Source organism: Ascochyta rabiei, chromosome 11 (genome assembly GCF_004011695.2).
Source record: "Ascochyta rabiei chromosome 11, complete sequence".
Classification (NCBI taxonomy): domain Eukaryota; kingdom Fungi; phylum Ascomycota; class Dothideomycetes; order Pleosporales; family Didymellaceae; genus Ascochyta; species Ascochyta rabiei.
Window position 1 is genome coordinate 883,010 of NC_082415.1, and position 22,051 is coordinate 905,060.

The window sequence follows — 22,051 nt, forward strand, 5'->3', positions numbered from 1 at the left end:
TTATAGATCTTTGCGTTTAGGGCCTAGCAGAGCTTTAATAGGCACTGTTCTCTATCCTAGTAGAGGCTGCCACTTTACACTAGTAGCTGCTTAAACTAGATAAAAAAGTCTAAGAATAACTTGTTAGGACCTTAACAGACGCTTTCTAGCTTTGCCTAGGCCTATTCCTAGCTGTAGTTATTGCTGTAGCAGAATTCTAGGTATACTAGGAAGTCCTCTAGGCTCTACACACCTTAGGTACCTCTAATCTTATAGAATAGAGCTATATCTTATTACACAGACGTACTAAGCTAGGACTATATAAAGGTAAACATGTCCTATAGCCTACTAATAAAGGATATATCTGCCTACAGCTTATATTCTATTATAACCTACTACACCTTAAATAAGGATTTGTCCCTAGTAAAGGCCTTACCTATAGGAAGAGGTTTCCTATAGGCTGTAGACGTCTGCATAGAGGTATACAGGCCTAGAGCAGATACTAAAAACAGCACTTTGTAAGGTAGGTTAGGGGCTAAGGTAGACGTTAATAGGTACAGCTTTACTCCTAAGGAGGATAATAGAACTGTAGACACAGGTCTAGTACAGGCATTAGCTGTTTGTACTAGAGACTCTATAAATACGCGCATATTAGAGTTATTACGTTTAAGTAATACTATATACTTGTTAGTAGTAGATAAGGCTTACTATAAGTTTATTATAAACTGTAATATCTATGCTATAAATTCCTAAAGGGTTAAGGGGACAGATTTATCTAAAGGGTTATTCTAGGAGCTAGCTAACATAGTATAAGTGCTAGCTATTCTCCTAGAAGAAGAGATTTAAATGTTATAGACTAGCCTTAAGGTAGGATGTAATAAGGGTTAATATAGTATTATATCTCTTAAGGAGGTGGCACGTTGCGTGTCCTTCTAATATGTCTGTAGGGCACGTAACTGCCCTGTCTCGCTTAAGGCTTAGACAAGGTCTAAGCCTATAACAATCCCCATTCTTAGTTATATCCTACAATTATTCTAGTAGTAGCTAATTTTAAGGTAAACAATATTAACTGTAGTTTTTAATATTATTATAGTAACCTAAATACTTATAACATAGATAAGTGTAACGCACTAGTCACACAAAGCCTTGTCTGATTCCTCTCTAACTTATTACTAACTTGGTGCCGTTACATCTGTGTCCACCCCACACCCTAGGCCAGTACTCTAATTCTTTCTAACTCTTATAAGGTATAAAAGGCACAAGGTTAACAGGTATAGAAAGCTAGTTTTTAAGTATTCTTTTGTATAAGACCTATAAAAATAGAATAACTTTCTGTATAAACTATCCTAGTCCTCCTATACACCTTATAGCGGATACCTACATCTTTTAGAGACTTCTATTATCCTGTATTGTTATAATAAGGCATATAAAGGTAGTAATCTTAGATAGTAGAGAGAATAGTTAGTAGTTATTAATAAGTGTAGAAATTAACGTTGCTAAGGCTTAAAAAATAACGCTAGTAGCTGTAATGCTTGCTACCTAACGCTAGTAGCTAGTTGCTAATCTACTTAACTATAACACTTAATACATCTTAATTATATAAGCCTAGTTTATTTATAAGATTACTTTACTACTATTATATAGTAAAAGTGCTTTTTACTATATAGATAGCTCTATAATTAACTACCTATATACCTTGTAAATAAACACTATATTTCTTAGTATAAATGTCTGTACTAGCTATAGTGTAAGGTCGCTGTAGGCAGGCAATAGAGCAGAGCAAGATAGGACAAATAATAGGGTAATATTTAAGAGATAAGACAAATCCTTAATAGATAAGTCTTAAGGTTTGTGAATATTATATACGTGTGTAGCTAGTAGGTCTCTAGGCTTAGCCTAGGACCTGGCTATGGTATCTCCTGGTGTAGAGAGAACACTCATGACATATAGGCAACCTTACTTATTTTAGAGTCTTTACACTAGTAAAATGTTAATACGCTAGTATAATATTAATATCTATTATTAATTATCTCTATCTAACTTTAAAGGCCTAAGGTTAACAGGTATAGATAGCTAGTTTTTAAGTATTCTTTTATATAAGACCTATAGGAATAGAATAATTTTCTATCTAAACTATCCTAGTGCTCCTATACACCTTGTAGCGGATACCTACACCTATTAGAGACTTCTATTATTCTGTGTTGTTACAACACTTAAAAATATCTCCTAGCTCCCCTAAATATCCCCTAGCTACTAGCTATTAGGCAGTGTTATTAGAAGTAATAGTAACGTTAGTTATAAAGTCCTATTAAGTAAGATAGGCATAACGTACTCCACGGGCGAGTCGGACACACAGGCGAGTCGGACACTCAAATTCACACCAAAAATCACAATTCTTAAACCTTAATATCTCCACAACTACACAATAAAATTATTTAAAAATTAATATACTACGCTGCATGTATATAAAGATAAAGACTATAGAAGCGCTTAGCTTTCCTCCTATTAATGTAGAAGTTAGTAAGTAAGATATAAAATACAGGGATTATTTTAGCGTACTTTTAAATACCTCTATGTGTATCTATAATAGAGCTTAGTGCTTCTAGACTCTTTATTTTTATATAGATGCAGCATAGATTTTAAATTTCTAGACAATTTTATTGTGTGGTTGTAGAGATATTAAGGTGTAAGAATTGTGATTTTTGGTGTGAATTTGAGTGTCCGACTCGCCTGTGTGTCCGACTCGCCCGTGGAGTACGTTAAGCAATTTATAATTAACTTACTACTAACTTAACAGAGTACTAGGTAATAGTAGTAGATGGAGGAGCCTTAGCTAAAGAATTAATAATTAGCTAATACTAGTAGGTTTTAGGCAACTAGTAGGTTACATAGAAGTTAATAGAGAGCTTTAAACATTATAAGGTATTAAAAATAAGCTTTAATAGGGATTATTAATATTACTATAGTACTAATTTACTAAAAAGACGCATTCTAATAAGACTCTAATATCTTAGCATATGCAGAGACCCGCACTGTTACCTAATTGTTACCTGACTGGCTCGGAGGTTTGTCCTAAAGGAGCCTAGAACAGCCCATGTTCAACTGTTGATGCGGTATCCTCCTTGCGCCGCAGCCAACGGCTTCCCACCATACATCAGCGCTACTGCCCCGCCATCGCGATAGTAACCAGCCTGCTTCCCCAGCGAAAGGCGCTTGATGATTGAGAGGCTTTCCTGATGCACTTGGCCAAAGGCGCCTCGTGAGCGTAAGAGCACCCTTAGCGGAGTGTTATCAATTACCTCCGCAATGTTACGGAGGCGCGATACCTCTCAAGGAATATCGAGCGCGCAGGGCGAAGAATCCTGCCCACCGGATCGGCCTCTTTGCTGAGGTGCTGCTATTGATAGAAACTAAGCTTCTCGAGGCTGGCGAAAGCCGTCGGTTCAGGCACGGCAGCGCACGCTAATTTGGTTGCCATTGCATCATGGTTTGGCGACCCAAGGTTTTGATAAGGGCACTTACTGATGGAGCCTAGACTAGTTGAGGAGAAGGGATACCACCTGTTTGTTCCCACTGAAATCGATGCCAGCAACCACGGTGCGAGCGCCTTATAAGGGTACGCGATTACGAGAGGGTAAACCTGTATCCCATGGTGCAGAGCAAGATGTGCATGCAATCTTAGTTGGCATAACCAGGGTGTTCTGCGGATGACCCGGAATGGCTCTATTGATTAGATTACATCAAACCCCCCCTGTTTCCGTTTATAACAAAATGTTCACCTGCCTCTAGAAGCATCTACGTGGCACCATCACAATGCAAGATACTGAGTAATACAATACAATTCATCTGAAAAATACAGCCGAACACCCCTGTCGTGCTTCCCCACCTACACTACTTATGCCAGCAACCATAGTATCAGCCTTGTCGGTTTTGCGAGCTGGCGAGCATCAGAGGTCCGCTGAGAGGCTTACATCTCACCACATCTCAGCACATACCAGCATCCCCTAACGTCTGCATGCACGCTGATACTTTCTGGCTCGATGACTGGCTTTGTCAAGGGCGCCGTTCACGAGTTGCTAGGGCAAGCGGCCTATTGTATCGCACGCTCGGCTGCATTGCGGTTGCGTTTTCGGGCGGGCGTGCTCTCACCCACATACCATGAGACCCACTCTTACGGAGATGCAGGTCACCATCAGCATCACCAGCCCGGTTTTCAAGAGACGATGTCGGAGCTTTCTCCTCTTGCACTTAGCGTGTGCAACCCTAGCTGTCGTTCACGCTTGGAGCCTCAGATGGCTGGTAGAGTGTTTACTATGTAGTGGCTCCTCCAGAGGAAGCATTTTATGATGGCCTCCCCCACTCAACATTCACCTGTTCCCTATCACCCATTAAAGTCGTTCTCCAACAGCTGCAACTCGCACGCTACGGTTGCACATTCACTTTCGCTCATCACCCGTGCTTCTGTCGTTCGAGCACTCGACCAATCATCACTGGAATAATAATGAAGGTCACTATCGCGCTGATGGCCCTTATGGGTGCAGTCTCTGCTGCCCCATTCGCGGAGTACAAGAAGCACAAACATGATCCTACCACTCCTGTAAGTACTAATTCGTCTTTAAGTGCTAAGACCAAATGTTAATTAATGTAGGCTGCTCACCAGAGACGTCTTTATCCTACTTCTTCAGATGGTCAGCACTACACTGCCAAGTCATCGGAGGCTGGGTGGTACCCCCCGATCCCTCAGACATCGTCGTCATCGTCGTCTGAAGACAAGCACTACACACCTTACCCGACGTACTCTGAGGGTTACCCTTCTTCTACTCCCGAGCCCACTTCGGACTACAAACCCTATCCCGGTTACACTCCGAAGCCAACTTCTGAGGACAAGCCGTCTACTACTCCCTACCATGAAGTGTCGACCGACTACCCCCATCCATCTTCTAAGTCGTCAGACTACTACCCGTATCCTCCTAAGTCCTCTGACTACTACCCAGTCCCTCCCAAGTCGTCTGACTATTACCCGGTACCTCCTAAGTCTACTGGCTACGTTCCCGTGCCTCCTCCCAAGCCCACCACGGTCTATCCTCCTGCGCCTCCCAAGGAGACCAGCACTCCTTGCCCTGAGAGTAGCTCGCAGTACTACCCTCACCCACCTCCCCCCAAGACTTCGGACGGCATGCACTACCCCCCTGCTCCTAGCTCACCAGGCTACTACCCTATTCCTCCTAAGTCGTCTGACTACCACCTGGTGCCTCCTAAGTCTACTGGCTACGTTCCCGTGCCTCCTCCCAAGCCCACCACGGTCTATCCTCCTGCGCCTCCCAAGGAGACCAGCACTCCTTGCCCTGAGAGTAGCTCGCAGTACTACCCTCACCCACCTCCCCCCAAGACTTCGGACGGCATGCACTACCCCCCTGCTCCTAGCTCACCAGGCTACTACCCTATTCCTCCTAAGTCGTCTGACTACCACCTGGTGCCTCCTAAGTCTACTGGCTACGTTCCCGTGCCTCCTCCCAAGCCCACAACGACTCCTTGCCCTGAGTCATCCACCTACTACACACCCGTTCCCCCTAAGAGCAGCGCCTACTACCCTCCCGCTCCTCCTAAGGTGACCACTACCGTCTACTACAACACCACCACACCTTGCCCATCGGACTCCAGGACTCCTCCTCCTCCTAAGCCCACCACAGCTTACCCTGTGCCCCCCAAGCCGTCGAGCGAGTCCAAGCCTGCTCCTGCGCCTCCTGCTTCGACCCACCCTGCTCCTCCTGCGTCGACTCCTGTCGCGCCCAGCAGCAAGCCCGCGCCTCCTCCTGCGCCTCCAGCCTCAAGCTACCCTGCTTCCTCGCCGGTCCCAGCACCCAGCAGCAAGCCCGCGCCTCCTCCTGCGCCTCCAGCCTCAAGCTACCCTGCTTCCTCGCCGGTCCCAGCACCCAGCAGCAAGCCCGCGCCTCCTCCTGCGCCTCCCGCCTCAAGCTACCCTGCTTCCTCGCCGGTCCCAGCGCCCAGCAGCAAGCCCGCGCCTCCTCCTGCTCCTCCTGCGCAAACCTACCCTGCTTCATCTCCTGTGCCCGTTCCCAGCAAGTCTAGCCCGGCTCCCTCGAGCCCTTCTGCCACCGCTTCTGCTCCCCCGGAGTTCACTGGTGCCGCGAGCTCCAATAAGGCCTTCGGCGCTTTCCTCGCTGGAGCTGTCGCTTTTGCCGTGCTGGCATAAACTCGCACTTTTGGCTGTTCGGTCCTAATATTCTTCGCATTCCTTTGATACTCAATACCATTTCATGACCCCATGTAGTGACTACGGCGCGGTTAGCATAGACGGACCGCATACATACACACTCCTTTCACAAGGCTTCGATTCTTGGGGACATGGTCTGGCCATGCAATATTTTCAGTTCTCGACGGGGAAATTCAAAGGTGGTGGTGTAACAGTCATGAAAACTAATGGCTGGCATCAAGGCTTGCAGGTTGATGCCAAAGAGAATGGCGATAGTAATGTCTTTATATGTAGTCTAAACAGTAATGCTATCTGTTTCGTGCTAGTTTCTGCGGTGCCGTAGTGCACCTCCGCCAGTGACTAACCCATACGCACTGTGCCGCTTAACTACTGTTCCGAGCCACCCTAGCCCCCTCTCACTATCGCACATATCTCCTAAAACGCTGTGGTGTCGGTATACCTCGCGTCTTTGCAAAGTGAGAAACCAGCGACGTCGTGTTTGAGCTTGGTCGTCCAGGAGTTGTGTTTTGGTAGGCACTTAAACAGTGCCATCAACACGACGGCTACAAAGGTTGCTGAGACCGTCACAACCTTGGGAACCCCGATGAAACCCCACACACCTTGAATTATGTAGAGAACACAGGACGGAAACACTTTATCAGAGATTACAGCTTGGGACAAGTATTTGGTGACGGTGGAGGAGCTGTCTAGTGACTGGGCCCTCCTCTACATGTATTGAACGCTCTTGCCTCAAGCTCCTCCGCTCTAGATAGAGCCACGGTTGTATTATTAACGAGATCCCTAACAAGTGGGACAGTTCTATACGATGCTTTCTAGACAGCGCTGCACCTTACCTGCTTTTACACAGAGTTAGATGTCGTGGATGTAGTCTTTCTTGAGCAGTACGTAGTTACTCGGTATTTCATTTGCTGTTGTCCAGGGTCTGAATCTGAAGAAGCGTTCCACGTTCGCCTACAGGGCAAGTAGTGGCTTGTCGAACCTCTAAGAACTCGGATTGATGTGTTTCGGCTTGCCTACTTGGGCGTTGAAAGAAGTCACTGCCTTGAGACCATTTGTAAAGCCGAGGTACGCATGATACCAAACCATGATGGATGCCTTTTAGTGTGATGTTTCTAGCTGGTTCAACCAAAGGTTAAGACTCTGGGTTGTGTAGAGGCGGTTCTTCCAGTCGAATGAGCTCTGAAAAGACGGGTGGGATGTTGCTGAGCGCTGACACGGTGGTAGACATTGCACGTAGGCGGAAGAACAACAGTCTAAAGATGCCTGGAGGTGGAGGAAAATAAAGAAGACATTCGTAGTAAGCTGAATAAGGCTGAGCAGTAGAGCGACTTCTCTCACCCAGGCTTGGCAGCGCCGTTCGTAGGCGCCTGGAGGTTTTCTTTCCTCGGGCGAAAATTTGACGATTCAGCTCAATCTTCCGATCCTAGAGGTGAACTCCGCAGTACGTTATACTTCGATCAAAGCTCGAGATGGATCATAAAGCAAGTAGCGTTGCTGGGTCTACAACAAAAATACCTTGGTCGTGAGACCACTGCTTGCGGAAGAGCGTACAGGATTACAAGATTGACATTGTTGAATTTGAAAGGTATACAAGCTTCAGAGCAAGAACGATTCGACATGGAGAGAAACACAAGCGAAACATTCGCCAGTCGTTCGTGGAAACGATGTTGCGAGGTGCAACCCCGTTGATGTGCCAAAGGGGTGTAAAGACACGTAAGACTATCGTAGTTCCTAGATGCTAAGAGATGTAGTCTATGGTGACATTCATTCAACCGGGGCCTATCTCCAGGAACTAGCAGCAGTCAGCTGAAGGACTGCTGGGGGGTTAAAAGATTCTTTGTGATTGCTTGTATCAACGCTGACGGAAGATTGTTGTAGTGTGTGGAGCTATTGCAAACCTTAAGACCCAAGCAACGACAAAGAAGTTAAGAAAGAGCTAGATGTAGGCTTCTTCATCACCAAGCTGGACACCTAGGAATTCGGAAGGACAAATTCGTGACTAATATGACCGTCGTTGCCAATGACAGCAGCTGTGAAAAGCGAGAGAGTATACTCTATTGAAGGAATCCGGAATTGGTAGTACCGAGCAAACCCGTTATAGCCGCCATGGCGGATCTTTTAGCCCGCCCTAGAGCGCGGCTGCCATAGTGATCACTTTAGACGCCTACTCTAAACGAACAAGAACAGTAATTTCTATACTGGAAGGCTTCGCACAGAGAAATGCTTATGTGGGTGCGATGTGTCTGTAGGACTGACTTTGGTTTGTGGAACTGCATTAGCTACATCCGCTCTGCTCTTCCAGTACACTCACCCTAATAAAAGGGTCTCGATCTGCATTACCCGGTCTTTATCAACATGCACGTTCGTGGGAAGACACTTGTCAAACGAGAATCCAGATCGCCAACGGCCATTCTGCGAAATTGAAATGAAGGACGGGGATCATGTGGGGGAGCAGCCGCAAGGTTAACGATGCTTGTCACAGGTTTAGGCGAGCCGTGATCTGTACACATCCAATAGACGAGATGTGCGCTGGGACAGGTGAAACGCAGAGCGGTTGCTCCCTTGGCAAGTGTGACCAGCTGCTTCAGCGCGACTCTGAGTTCGACGGTCTGCGCTTGTGGATGGCTAGGCTGAGATGTGAGGGCGAGACGTCATTTCATAAGCGTCCTGTTAAGATGAGCCACACCTGGGTGCGATAGATGCCGTGATTAAGGGCACGATGGCAAACGCCTGAAATGAGGTTAATGGGAAAGAATGGCCTGGATGCAGGGCGTCTTCAAAGCAATGTGCTCCAAGTTAGGGGGGTGACCGAATCACTCGGGCAAGTCGCTCGTGGATGCAGCTTTCCGACACCTTGCAGCTGCATCTCGACCCAAGGCAGCCGTCCAGCAAGCCTGGCACAGGACAAGAAGGGCGATGTCCTCAGGCTGCTTCAAGGCCAGGTCCTCGTATCCTGCGGCATTAGTCAATGAGGAGAATCGCTTGCGCGCCTTGCTGCTGCGACCCATATTCACGGACGACTTTGAACACAGCTGTCTGCGCAGTCGCGCCCCTGCATATATGTGGGAGAACGTACTGCAGTCGTCCGGGCTTCGGAACGGACATGTGTCATTTACGTATCCAAGGGTGGCAATTCTAACCTCGACATGTCAGCATTGTGGAGTCTCAGGTACCGGGTAAGACAGATGGGGACTGTACGACCGATACGTTGATGCGCACTGAGACCAAGCTGGTAGGTCTTTTGGGCTCTGATGCGATCAGCAACTCGAAGGATGACGGTGTGGAGACAAGGTTGACTCGGTAGGGGTTGTCAACGCACGTGGGAAACATTTAAGCGAATCATTCAATCGATAAGGTGCCGGCGGCACGGCTTTTGAAGGACGACGGAAGGACGTCCTCTCCGCAGCCACAACCGGAAGATCACAAAGGGCAGCGATGTTCAGGGACAACATCAAATTTGCTGGTGATCAAACAGACCCTCGTGTCCACTCTCTGATTGTTCAGCAGATATGCGAATACGCGCAAAGACAATTCCCCACTGTCGGCTTTCCTGGCAGAGAAGCGCCGCGCTAGTCCCTACGGAGAATCGTGTGAAACACTGCGCGTTGATGTTTCTTCGGTGCTTGGCTGGCGAGAGTCTTGACCAGACCAACGCTCTCGGGCAAGACCACCTCGAGCCGCCACGGTGAAACATCGGTGACCTGCAGGAAAATGCACACACTAAACGGCATTGGCTAAAATCTGCCAGGGGAAAGCATTCCCGCGGCAAGTTTACGGCATGCGGGTCGCACAACGGCCTCCAGGCGTGAATCTCATCCTACCGGAGCGGAAGCGCAGCTGAGTCCACCGGGCGCCTTGGTAAAACCATCGAGGGTCATTTGAGAGCGGGTTAAAAAGCCAGATGCCGCCTCTTGTGGAAGAAGCATCACTCTCAGTGACACATCAACTCCCGTGACAAGCAAGCCTTCGTCGACATTCCTTCTACATTCACTCCTTTTGGATCGAAAGCGCTGGACCGTCTTTCTTCTTTTTATCCCTTTCCAATTCGAGCGCCCTTGTTGCTGCTTCAGGACCATCCTAGGCTTCACGAACAGTGTTCACGTTTTTGAACAGTGTCAACTGACAAGACCCCGTCATCATCACTACACAACGTTGTCCGACTTGTGCTCTACTTAACCCCCTCCCTCAGCCCTTCATTTGATATCCACAGAACGCTCTACGGCTTCACTCCTTTGAAACGACATACCCACGATGTACTCAAACGCTATCTCTTTGCTCGCCCTGGCTGGCGCAGCACAAGCACACATGTCGCTCTGGTACCCTGGACCGCTGGGTGGTGTCAAGGAGGCCAACAAAGCTTCCACCGACTCAAGCGTCGACCCGGAACTCAACTTCCCTCTCGGTTGCTGTGATAGCGAAGGTCAACCCACTGCTCCTAGCCCCGGCGTATGTCGCGGCCATCTTGACCTCTTCGATACCGAGGATGCTCAAGTCACCTGGCAGCCTGGCCAGGATGCCTACTTCCAGCTTTCTGACCACACCTATACTGCTGATGCTCCTGGTGGAACTCACTACGGTGGCTCCTGCCAGGTCGGCTTCTCGACTGACCGCGGAGAAACCTGGAAGGTCGCGGCCTCCTACAACGGCAACTGCCCTCTTCGTGGTAAGGATGGCTCCCCTGAGGTGCAGACATTCGATTTCAAAGTCCCCACTGGTATGCCTGAGGGCAAGGCCCTATTCGCATGGATTTGGTTGAATCGCGAACACGAATCGTTCATGAATTGTGCCGCTGTACAGATTGGCGAAGGCTCTGGCAACACAACTCCTACCAACCCTGCGAAGCCGTCCGTCTCAGCGACTAAGCCCAATTCTCCTTCCAGCTCAGCATACCAGCCCACTCAGCCGGATGAAAACGATCAGTACTCGGCAGCACCACCTGTGCCAACCTCAACTCGTGCCGCTGGCTATCCTTCCTACCCTACTGCCTCTGCTTCACCAACCCAGCCTGGTGATGAGGAGTCTACCGAAGAGCCATCCTACGATGCCCCATCCGAAGACAGTTCTGAAGAGACCGATGACTCCGAGGACTCAGATGATTCTTCTGACGAAGAGGATTCTAACAATGACAATGAGGAGTCTGACAACGAAGAGACCGAAGACAAGTGGTCCGGGCGCCCTGGCCGCTGGAACTCGCACCGCCACCAGACTGTCAAGTACAAGATGATCGACGAGCACAAGTGCAAGATCACTTTGAGGTCTGACCGCGCCGATGCTTCCTGCGTCTGCAAGGCTTCCAGCGGTTGCTCACCTCAGAAGCGAGGCCTCACAGAACGCAAGGCTCTTCGCATGGCCCGCCGCGATGCCATCAAAAAGCGTGCCGATGCTTGCGCCTGGAACTCTGCCCCTTCAATGGTCGTCTCGTATTACACCGTCGATGCCGCATGTGCAGCTAACGCCAAGATGAACGTCCCTGACTCTGACACATTTGAAATCGGCTGGAACGAGCCCTGTGGTGTCGTCGAGGGCGACGGCGAGTACCCCATCAAAGACATGGACTGCAACATGTTCAGCTAGATGCTGACGTGGAACGATGCTTTATGCCACATACCCCTTCTATTCTTCCAACTTACTCGTTCACACATTCTGGGCTTTGGTCCCTTTCATTTCTTTTACGAGGTCAGGTGGTCGCACAATCGCACCCAAGCACCGGTCACTTTTTTGCATTTGTCACACTTCGAATGGGTGGTGACACGACCTGCAGGTGCGCTTGCCCTGCAGCTCGATATTTTTTCGCTTGACGCAGGGGAGAAAGGCTTGTGTTTCCTTTGGGGTGCATTACTGTATACGTTGATCATGTCTCTCATTATCTTACGGGTGGTTGGGCATGGCTGTGAGGGAAAACTTGTTTTACAATCATACCGGCAAAGCAACATTGCTATGACACAATCCAAACTTACATCACTACCATCCTGTTCTCACGGTCTCTTGTGCAACGATTTCGTCACAATCCATACTTACGCAACGTATCTTCTTGAAATTCTCCATTTACTAACATAGCCAGGACTCAAGGTGGTATAATTTACCAAGTATGCACATTTGCAAGATCCTTACGTTGTGAGATGCACATCCTTTAAAGGACTATCCGCCCTTGCAACCGGCCTCCTTTGCCTTCCCAGAGCCCGGCTCGAAGCTACCGGACGAAACCTTTACTCCCTGAGATGCGAGATTGCGTTGCTTGTCGGCGTCCATCGATGCAAAGCCGCCATTGTGAGATGCCTGGCCACCCTTGGAGGCAGTGTTCTGGACCCTTTCCTGTCGTCAGTGCCGATTTGGGAACACGTATCCTTTGTTCGACATACTCCTCCTTGGGACGGTTGGCAAAGTTACCAGGGTTTTCGTTGCCGGCCATTGTTTGTTGTTGGGATGATGTTACGAGTTGGAGAGTGCGAGAATTGTAGTTGAAGGGTGAAGATATAAGATATCGGATGCTGTGATGATACTTTTGAAGCGTGGACTATGTTACCATATATATGCCATCGAAGCTTCTGCGAAAGGGCTCTCGTTTTCACAACGAGTTCATACGGTATGGCAACATCAGTATCAACGGACTGCTTACTCTCAGGCATCTAGTTACCGCCCTGCATCATCACAAGCTCACTTCGGATCCGCTTCCCCCACATCGGCGCTGTCGCAGAGCGAGCCGATGCAGGTCGCTTTGTTGACATGACGTTTAACGGATCGCACCTACGAATCTCATTCTATTACGCATCGGGAGCTAAACCAAGGTGGAGGGGGCTTGGAGTATTAGGAAAGTGATACGCGTGTACTGATGTAGGAAGGTGGGTATTGGCGTCATGGGAAATTCAAAGGATAGTCCTGATATCGCCGTTTGATGGATGACACGAGACGAAGCAAGGACGCGACGAGATATTCACAGACTGCATGATTACGACATTCCGTTCGACTGGCATCATTGCCGGACAGACCTGTTCACAGTCGTGCCTACGTGATAGCTCTAAGTCAACATGCGCACTTTCATGAGACACGTACAATCTATCGTCATGTTTTCTCAATTCGAATTTGCTCCCAGATCTAGGCTATCTAATCTGTTAGCATGCCAGCCGTACTTGCTCATCCGCTGTCTTTCGATCCACCTCGACGCAACAAATACGCTCCCCAAATTCGCCAATGACAACGCTACGTCCACCCTTCTTCTTACCAGTATAGCGAATCAGTGACCCTTCCTGCGGTAGTCCATCTTTTCCTTTCCAATAAGGGCTGCAGGGGTCGTATTCAAGCACCCAGTGATCTGCAGTCAAGCAGAACCGCCCTCCATGTAGACAGAAGCAGCGGATGTCCTCCGGGATCTTGTCAGCTTCTATATGAAAGCAGGTACTTTCCTTTAGCGTGTGGAGCTCGTCAGCTCGGAATGTTGGGAAGAAATCCATTGAAACTGGTGCTACGAGTGCTGTCAACGTGAACATCTCAGCGGTTTCCTTCTTTTTTGTAACGAATTTAGAGTTAACGTTCTTCATTCGTGAACATAGATATTGGGTGCCGTGAAGATGCATCGCTGGAGTACGTGTACTAGGTGGGCTGTAGGATGTTTGGGCTTCTACGGAAGGATTGACACGAAGTTTTTGATGAGCTATGGTAGAATTCATTATGTCGTAGTAGTGCATGTCGCGCTGTGTGGTTGTGAACAATGTGACCAAAATCGATATTTGTGTGTCCCGTCTTTTGTGCTATCAGCAAAGGAAACAATGAAACTAGCATACCTAAAACTACTGGACTCCTTCGGATGAACCGAAACATCAACAGCGATTGTAACCTCAGACGGTTAGCACACATTTACCTCTAGTTTGAAATAGGTTATCGAGCAAGCAAGCTGGAACAGTCTTACTTTCGAGGAAACACACCCACTTAATCAACTGCAAATTTCAGCGCTCGATGCACACCATCCTAGCACCTTTTTTGCCAAAGCAAGCTACTCCGTTCTTGTCCTTGAAGACATGACCACAATACACATGACCCTCGCAATTCTTCGCCTCACAGCTCCACCTCCTCACGCGCCCGCCTTTCTCGAGCACATAGCACCCCTGAGTACACTCGTGCCTCCTGTCCAGATGTTCACATCGTAACTCTCTCGGAAATCCCATGCTCGTGATTTCAACAGTCTTCGTAGCCATGTCGCGGAGGTGGCGCAGCTCGAAGCAGTCATAGTTGGGGTTTGCGGGATTGTAGTCAGATGGACGTATGGTGTACGAGGGACCAACGTTGAAACTCTTTGAAGGACCTGGCCGCCCGAAAATGGCCGGTACCCAGCGATGTGGTGGTCGTGGTGGACAGAATACTGTCAGTGTATAGCGCGTGGTATGTGGCTCTGTCTCACCGAGTGGGTCAAAGTAGGGTGTCATCATATTTGCAACGTGGTAGGTGCTATAGAGGTGGTTGTATCGGAACGTATCAATCGTCTCGTTGTATGTCTGTTTCTGAAAAGGTTGGAATATTGAACGCAGATTCGAGGCGGGCGGATGATTTTGTAGGCAAAGGCGATGGCACGCTCGGCTTACTGCTCCTGCATTGTGAAAGTGAGACTAGTGGCGCAGCCATCACAAACAAAAGACAAAGGCATGGACAGCTGTACATGTAGTGAAATCAAACGATCGTTACTCTGGAACCAGCGAGCAAACAAACGATCAATGATAGTAGATCCCATAATGTCCATGTCTTGTTCGATGCTGATGATGAAAGAATATCGTCTGGGAAGTAAATTTTGTACACAAAACCCATTCGTTGAATTTAAACCTTGATATAAGTAAAGTCATGTTGGACAAAAAGTATCACGGCAGTTCCCAAACCAGCCAAAACGGGCGCCATATACGGCTTCGGCGCAGCTGCACCAGTAGCCTGAGCAGTTCCAGAGCTTCTAGCAGTAGAGTTCACTAATGATATTGTCGAATGTGCGCCACTCTCAATGGGGGTCACGGCCGCCGAGGCACTGAGCTTCTCTGTTCCAGCTGTGATGATGAGCTTGTAGTTGTTGATAAAGTACTGCTCATCGCCACTCATCGTTGTGGTAGTTTGTGGTAACACGCTGGGACCGACGTATTTGGTGCAACCGTTAGTCACAGTCTCCGCGATAGTTCTGGTTACCGGCAGTCCATCGCTAATGCTGGACCGAAGAGTGTCAGTCACTACATATGTGCTCGTGGAGCTATCCCCGAGGGTGGTACAAGAAAAACTGTCGAGGCTGCTGTCCAATACTGAATTCCGCGTAGTCATGGTGCAAGTTGGAGCCGCTTTTCCGTTCTCCCGCGAACACGCAAGATCCACAGTGACCGAGAAGTCACTGCCAGGGTCGGTGGCAGTTGCCTGATAAGCCATGTAGGTGGTACCGCCGACCGTCACATAACCGGGCCCGGTGCCATAGTATTCAGTCAAGATGGCATCTCCGTCGAAGCCCACCGAGAGGGTGGTGCGATCGCCCAGCTGCGTGACCACCGATCCGACAAAACTCTGATTCGCGTTCGCAGCCCCGGGCAGCCATATGGAAGTAGTTAGTTGAGCCGCAACTACCGACACAAGCAGAGTGACCTGGAGGAATATGGACATGGCTCAATTCCAGGCGTCGAGTTTTGTGTCGACCTTTAGGGTTTTGAGGAAAGAACAGAATCAGCTGCCGATCAGCATAAGAAGCAGATCATCGTGATAGATCAGCAGAAGGTATAAGCCAGTTCGAACAGATTGGCAGATCATGACATTCTTATCCAGTGGCTAGGCGAAAAGCGCACAACTATCCAGCGCATCTTGCAGGCGACAGCCGCACAGGCCGCCAAAGGCTGCGAATACGGGGAAGTTGGCAGAGTCAGCAGCCAAAACAGCGTAGTATTACCCTGATTTGGACTAGAGCATTTGTAAACCGTCGTTTGTGTTTCCACTCCATGTTCTTGGTACAGGAACAACCTCTTAATTGGGTGCTGCCTCTCAAGCCCACCTGTCGGTAAGACGCAAATAGCACAGCCATGGGGGCCTGATACAAAGATACGGCTGGAAGAAGGCAACCTGAGAACCCTTGTACCAGTCTAAGGAAACAAACAAATCACTGAGAGACGAATATGACGGTGCGACATCCAATGAAAGGTGAATGAATGAAAAGCAACGATCGCGCGCAGCATGCAACGATCAATATAGAGACTGACGAGCGTTAATCTTTAGTGTTTGTAACAGCAGAAATCTGGGAAGGAGGACTGAACGATGCAGCAAATTCGCACCGAGCCGAGAAGGCAGGATGAGATTTCAACAGCTTCGCAGAGTGCCTCCTAAGTTTGCTGTTACGCTAATGACATGACGTCAGCGTGAACATCAGCTGCAGCACCGTGCTTCCTTCAATCGCGAACACAGAAACCTAAGTTTCCAGTGACACCGAAAGCTTGAATACAACGCTGTGAAGTTGAGTCACTTATCATCTACATGGCTGCAGCTATACGATCAGAACAGCAAGCATGCACAACGCGTAGGAGCAGAACAAATACGGTAAAATATCGATTGAAAATAAAAGATGGGTATCAAAGTACAAAAGTCAAAACTTCGACAACTCCAGTATCACTCATGTGTCCAAACACAAGACCTCTCTTCCGGTTTCGCTGCACATCACTCTCGCGAGTCCCATGCACTATCTCAACCTCCTTCTTCCTAGTCCTGTTTCATTTTTCCAGACTTGGGTACTTTCGTTCTTTAGCCTGAACATTCGCTTTGGCTAAGGCGATCCGCCGATGATAGCCTCTCTTATCCTCCTTAGGCGTCGTTGCGGTACAGGTGGGCGCCGCGGCGCATGCCGCTCGCAAAGTTGTAATCATCGTCGTCGTCATCGCGAGCTCGCAGGAGCTCCTTCGACCAGCCCTGGAATGGCTTCTTGAGCGCCGATATGAATCCGTGAGACTGCTGAGTGGCCTGGTGGGTCTGCTCTCCGGACATAGTGATGGAAGAGCTACGAGAGGAAGACGGTGATGGAGTCGACATTGTTGACAGTGAGGCTGAGTGGTGATGCTTCGGGTTTCCAGTAGTGTTGCTGGTGGGCAAGATGGCTGTAACGGCTGAGCGATTGACAAAGCGTGTAGTGAGTGGTCGCCTGAGAAGCTTGTTTACCAAAAGTATGCTTGTAGCAAGCCACCTCCCAGCTTTATACTTGCACAGCAGAAAAGTCGGACAATCTGTCATCCCAACAATATTCATACCGAGCCATCGCCGAGTGACTTCAAGAACAACATGTATGCGTTGAAGGGCGCCAAGACGAAAACATCCAAAGCTTGTACAAAGCATTGCATTTTTTGCTCGACCAAGGCTGTCATGGCCCTAATTTGTGCATTAACGCTGCAAACTTGCTGATTGGCGTGTGGCAAAAGGGGAAGATTCGGGAGCTCGGGTTTGCTCGGCGGGTGGTAACTCGGAACAGCTCGGAGCGTTATGGTGTGAGTCTGCGAACTTCAAGATTTGTTAACCCTACACCACACTAATGGTTGCAATAACGAACTAAGCATGACTGAATCTCGCGTTACAGAAAATTTTGGCTTTAAGCCAGCAGTCTTTCATAATATAGGAGGTATTCCATGCTATTCTCCAATCTATCTGCAACCTAAACAGACGTTACACGGCTTCAGCTACCTCTCTTCAATTTAAAAGGCAATAACAATCACACTGAAAGCCTCCAGCAGTACTGTTTGAGGGGTTGCGAACCTTTCTATTACGCCTATTCAATTCGATGAACAGGGCAGAGGCACGTAATACTGCTCCGTCAGAACCAGCCAGAAGAACCCTGGCCAGCTGAAACTTGCACGTCCGGATTTCCGAGCATAGCAGTCAGCTTCTTAATCTTCTCTCTAGCATCGTTTATCTGCAATCTTATGCAATACATGCGTCGTAGTCTTTGGAACTCTTCTTCTTCGTTGGTTTGCTCGTGTGATAGTAGCAGTCGTGTTGGTATGAAGGAGCCCGAAGTGGAGGACCAATTATACTCTTCCGTATCCCGATGGGTACCACCTTCGAGAGACAGGCAGCCGCCGTACATGGCTAGTGGTGGCTTGAGTGATTCTTCATCCTCATGAATTAGGTCTAGGAAATCGTTCAGCTGGAGTTGTCGATGCTGCAGTTCTTGTTCGGCCTCGCCCCGTAAGGTTTGAGCCAGATGATCTGTCTCTTCACGGTCGTTGTAGTTGCTTGATGTTTCGACTAGGTTTGTTGATTCCTCTTCGTCGCCCACACCCTCTGATAACTCGTCCTGCTCCTCAGAATACTGCTCAGCTTCGTCGTGGGAACGAAAGACTGTAGCTAGAACTTTGCGACACATCGGACAGGTGCAATCGTAGTTGGTGTAGTCGGCTGTAGGGCTGAGACTTTGAAACCATCCCAGTAGACACTGACCATGAAAGACGTGACCGCAGATTGTTTTGACGATGATGCCAAATGAGTCCTCTCTGCAGATCGGGCAGCTGCTGTCTGGTGGCGAGAGGAAATACCATGGGACCTGAATGACTAGCCAATCCTCGGCATCGACAAAAGAGCAGTCAGCTTCGAAGGAAGACATTGTGATGTATGATTAGAAGTTTTAGAAGTGAACTTGTATGGTGTTAGTGATTCTGAGGGTGGTGATTTTGTTCAATGTAGCTTCGGCCTGCAGTGGAAGATAGGTGACAACAGTCTGAGATGGCAGTAACATAGAACGAAGATTATGTACCCTTGAAAAAAAAACAATTATTGGCTCTTCCCATCAAGAACTCGTCGAACCAAATATGTTACCGAGAAAATTACATTTTGCCCATGGTTCGTGTTCGTTGATCGAACCAATGTTTGAGGGCGTGGGCTTCCCACGCGAATGCTACCAATCGTTCCTCATGGGTAAGCCCATGATGGTAACCTTTTTTTGGACTGAATCTCAATAATGTGTTTCGCAACATTTGCTCCGGTGCGCAACTCCGAAGTTCGGATGCATCTTCTTCCCTGTTACACACATTACGACGTAAAGTCCCGCTTCGGCGCCTCGCCCTCTTGTTCGTTGAGCCACCTTCTGCAAAGGTTTGAAATTGAAAATTCGGGCTTGGAAAAATTCCACATCTCGGAATTCGGGGTTCTCTCTTGATCCAATACTACAACAAGCTACGGACTTGAAGATGTATTATCTATCCAGTCTCTTCTGCAAGCCTTACTCGAGCTTGCTATCCTTACAGCCCTTAGGCGCGTTGACTGGGTTACACCTTGCGACCCTGCCATCCTTCAGTTGAGACACGTAGTCCCATCCCCACCTCGCACTCATGCCCCATGATGGAAAGTCAGTGCTGACTATATGCGCACCAGATGCAAATGCGGAGTCGCGCATCTCTGTGGTCCTGTTGAGGATGGTGTCGAGCGGCACATCACTTCGCGTACGAACGATATAGCCCTTCTTCACCAAGCGCTGAATCTCAGCTGTGTCATTGCCACGCGGCTCATTGTGCTTGATGACTGCACCGTCCGACGAACCCTCGAGAGAATTGGTGAACACGGTGCGGTTCTGGAGGGATTCGTGACCACCGGATTTGTACAGCTCGCGGGGAGAATTGGAATCAGTGGGCTTCGGGTCGTTGTCGAAGAAGAACATGAAGCGGCCACGGGCGTCGTTGAGGAGAGGCCATCCCTTCTGCAGCACACTTTGTTCCAGTGTCAGATTGCCTTGACGGACATCATCGGGCCTGATGAGTTGCTTCTTAGGAAAGACCGAGAGAATTTCTGCATCGACGTTGAGGAGGCGAGATAGTGTCCAATTCGTGGCCTCGCCAGGGCAAACGCCGCCAGCTGCGCAAGCAGGTGCATCGGTCTTAAGTTCGAGATCGATGATGATAGGCACGTGGTTCTTATTTGTGTCCGACCAGCTCTTAAGCTGAGTTAGGCAATCTACGAAGGTGTGACATACGGCGTCGGGGTCGAAATCTGTCACATGAAAGACCTTGATGCCAGGCTTCTGCAATACAGAACCATCGTACGGAGTAGTGGCGTTCGTAAGATTGGACAATGTCCAGACCAAGGGAGGGTAGTAAAGTCCGCCCTTCTCATCAGAGTGCAAGTCAAGCTCGAGTGAGCGAACAGACTGGTGCTCCAGCTGGATTGGAAGTGTCGTGTGGGAGTAATAGTAGTCTTCTGGAGAAGGAATATACTTCTCGAACACCGCACGTTCCGCGAGAGATACCTCCCGGTGATAAGAGTTGTGCGTTCCAATGACCTGAATGTGGTTTATGCGAACATCTGAGTTTGTCGTCTTACTTGCGACGATTGCGCTCTCTACCCGAAGTCAATTTCGCCATCACAGCTGATCTCGGCATCCTTACGTGCAATGAGCATGAAGCTCGTAAGCCCCTGTTCTTTTTAATATGTGGGCTTCGACAACATGCTGCAGGGCTGAATATGCTTACTGATTGACCAAACATGCTACCTGCTCTTCTTGCCTCGAATCGTGGAAGAACAATGCTGTAACTTCACACACAAAGCACAGCAGCAATCAGCAAGAAGCGTGCCTTATATATGGCCCAACCCATGCTCAGCTTGATAGCAATTCCGCGTACTAGAGCTTGACAGGTAGAGTCGTTTACGCATGCCTCGGAAGCTAACGAACCACATGCATTAAAGACGTCTGTTCATTGGCTCTCAGGGCGGTACCTGGCAGCCCACACCCTACAAAACCGGCTTGATGAAGAAGTCCGACATTACAAGCCCCAACACGTGTCATTCATAGAAAACTGCAGCGAGTCTCCACAGAAGATGCAGGAGAAGATAGTGGTGGATGACGAGGGAGTGGGTGGGTGAGCTGTGACAGGAAAAGCGTGGTACCGGTACCGTAGTGAAGCCGCTATTATAGCCCCCAACCTTGGTTAAACGAAGATTTGAAAAGCAATCTTTACTATATGCAACATCGATCAATTGTTTTGCGAAGCATGATTTCGATCGCGAAGAGAGCCGTCTACCAATCATATTGCTTCCCATATCTTTGTAGAAACTGGCCAACTTCTTCGTCCCTTTGGCCCTCCAGGATTTCCAGAATTCCTTGCGCGCTCGTCTCTGAGCTCTCGCACCCTTGCATACTCTTTCGTGCCTCTCTATCACTGCCAATATCTGTGATGACGAATCCAGGGCAATAGCTCCAGATTTTGAAGCCCTCGCCCCTGAGCTGCTGGTACTGATACGCAGTGAGCATGTTCAGCGCGGACTTGCTCATACGGTAGCCAGGCACTCGGACGATGGTGCCTGCTGAACTCCTGTCTGGCTCAGCAGAGCAACGAGTGATGCTGCCGAGACCGGACGAGATATTGATGATCTTGGGAGACTTGGACTGTCTTAGGAGAGGAAGGAGTGCTGCACTCAGGATGGTGGGACCAAAAACATTGGTCTCAAACTCTGCGCGTAGGTCATTACGAGAGGGCCATTGGCCGTCATAAGTCTCTTTGCAGATTCCGGCATTGTTGATAAGAACGTCGAGACGACCAAATTCTTGCTCGATGCGATGTACTGCGGTGGTGATGGACGCGTCGCTGTCTGCGTCGATTTGGACAAGACTGACCGAGCCTTTAGGACTTCTGTCTTTGATATGCTTGAGTGCTGCTTCGCCCTTTGTGGTACTACGAGATCCAACAATGACGTGGTTGCCGACAGAGACAGAGGCAAGCAGTGTAGCAGTGTCAAAACCAATGCCGCTATTGGAACCTGGTCATATCAGTGCGTGCAATGTCTGGATTTATAATACCGGAACTACCTGTGATAAGGATGATCTGGGATTCCGCAGTAAGAGAAGGCATCCTGGGCTTGGGTTTGCGT

At 48.8% G+C, this 22,051-nt stretch overlaps 9 protein-coding genes across 9 annotated transcripts, besides 13 other annotated features; 2 read left to right on the forward strand and 7 right to left on the reverse strand.

Annotated features, from left to right (window-relative positions):
* Positions 1 to 912: part of a dispersed repeat that runs on past the window's edge.
* Positions 1 to 982: part of a mobile genetic element that runs on past the window's edge.
* Positions 829 to 982: a long terminal repeat.
* Positions 913 to 991: a mobile genetic element.
* Positions 983 to 986: a direct repeat.
* Positions 992 to 1,337: 346 nt separating the features above from the next.
* Positions 1,338 to 1,430: a dispersed repeat.
* A 64-nt stretch (positions 1,431 to 1,494) lies between these two features.
* Positions 1,495 to 1,541: a tandem repeat.
* A 44-nt stretch (positions 1,542 to 1,585) lies between these two features.
* Positions 1,586 to 1,929: a mobile genetic element.
* Positions 1,930 to 2,129: 200 nt separating this feature from the next.
* Positions 2,130 to 2,221: a dispersed repeat.
* An 82-nt stretch (positions 2,222 to 2,303) lies between these two features.
* Positions 2,304 to 2,750: a mobile genetic element.
* Positions 2,566 to 2,793: a dispersed repeat.
* Positions 2,794 to 2,902: 109 nt separating this feature from the next.
* Positions 2,903 to 2,958: a tandem repeat.
* Positions 2,959 to 3,663: 705 nt separating this feature from the next.
* Positions 3,664 to 3,892: a dispersed repeat.
* A 588-nt stretch (positions 3,893 to 4,480) lies between these two features.
* EKO05_0006862 (uncharacterized protein) lies at positions 4,481 to 6,193 on the forward strand (the record flags this gene model as incomplete). The annotated part of the gene is made up of 2 exons (XM_038940655.1): positions 4,481 to 4,576; positions 4,628 to 6,193. The coding sequence occupies 2 exons, from the start codon at positions 4,481 to 4,483 to the stop codon at positions 6,191 to 6,193; spliced, it is 1,662 nt and encodes a 553-aa protein (XP_038797391.1).
* A 2,834-nt stretch (positions 6,194 to 9,027) lies between these two features.
* On the reverse strand, positions 9,028 to 9,222 carry EKO05_0006863 (uncharacterized protein; the record flags this gene model as incomplete). The annotated part of the gene is made up of 1 exon (XM_059636903.1): positions 9,028 to 9,222. One exon carries the CDS (start codon positions 9,220 to 9,222, stop codon positions 9,028 to 9,030), a length of 195 nt encoding a protein of 64 aa, XP_059492886.1.
* A 1,243-nt stretch (positions 9,223 to 10,465) lies between these two features.
* On the forward strand, positions 10,466 to 11,788 carry EKO05_0006864 (uncharacterized protein; the record flags this gene model as incomplete). The annotated part of the gene is made up of 1 exon (XM_038946237.1): positions 10,466 to 11,788. One exon carries the CDS (start codon positions 10,466 to 10,468, stop codon positions 11,786 to 11,788), a length of 1,323 nt encoding a protein of 440 aa, XP_038797392.1.
* Positions 11,789 to 12,404: 616 nt separating this feature from the next.
* EKO05_0006865 (uncharacterized protein) lies at positions 12,405 to 12,623 on the reverse strand (the record flags this gene model as incomplete). Its single annotated transcript, XM_059636904.1, has 1 exon — positions 12,405 to 12,623. One exon carries the CDS (start codon positions 12,621 to 12,623, stop codon positions 12,405 to 12,407), a length of 219 nt encoding a protein of 72 aa, XP_059492887.1.
* A 2,393-nt stretch (positions 12,624 to 15,016) lies between these two features.
* On the reverse strand, positions 15,017 to 15,829 carry EKO05_0006866 (uncharacterized protein; the record flags this gene model as incomplete). Its single annotated transcript, XM_038946238.1, has 1 exon — positions 15,017 to 15,829. One exon carries the CDS (start codon positions 15,827 to 15,829, stop codon positions 15,017 to 15,019), a length of 813 nt encoding a protein of 270 aa, XP_038797394.1.
* A 1,182-nt stretch (positions 15,830 to 17,011) lies between these two features.
* Positions 17,012 to 17,536, reverse strand: EKO05_0006867 (uncharacterized protein; the record flags this gene model as incomplete). Its single annotated transcript, XM_038946239.2, has 1 exon — positions 17,012 to 17,536. One exon carries the CDS (start codon positions 17,534 to 17,536, stop codon positions 17,012 to 17,014), a length of 525 nt encoding a protein of 174 aa, XP_038797395.2.
* Positions 17,537 to 18,008: 472 nt separating this feature from the next.
* On the reverse strand, positions 18,009 to 18,797 carry EKO05_0006868 (uncharacterized protein; the record flags this gene model as incomplete). The annotated part of the gene is made up of 1 exon (XM_038946240.1): positions 18,009 to 18,797. The coding sequence occupies one exon, from the start codon at positions 18,795 to 18,797 to the stop codon at positions 18,009 to 18,011; it is 789 nt and encodes a 262-aa protein (XP_038797396.1).
* A 615-nt stretch (positions 18,798 to 19,412) lies between these two features.
* EKO05_0006869 (uncharacterized protein) lies at positions 19,413 to 20,584 on the reverse strand (the record flags this gene model as incomplete). Its single annotated transcript, XM_038940764.2, has 2 exons — positions 19,413 to 20,524; positions 20,572 to 20,584. The coding sequence occupies 2 exons, from the start codon at positions 20,582 to 20,584 to the stop codon at positions 19,413 to 19,415; spliced, it is 1,125 nt and encodes a 374-aa protein (XP_038797397.2).
* A 616-nt stretch (positions 20,585 to 21,200) lies between these two features.
* Positions 21,201 to 22,032, reverse strand: EKO05_0006870 (uncharacterized protein; the record flags this gene model as incomplete). The annotated part of the gene is made up of 2 exons (XM_038940726.1): positions 21,201 to 21,940; positions 21,990 to 22,032. The coding sequence occupies 2 exons, from the start codon at positions 22,030 to 22,032 to the stop codon at positions 21,201 to 21,203; spliced, it is 783 nt and encodes a 260-aa protein (XP_038797398.1).
* Between the last annotated feature and the right edge of the window lie 19 nt (positions 22,033 to 22,051).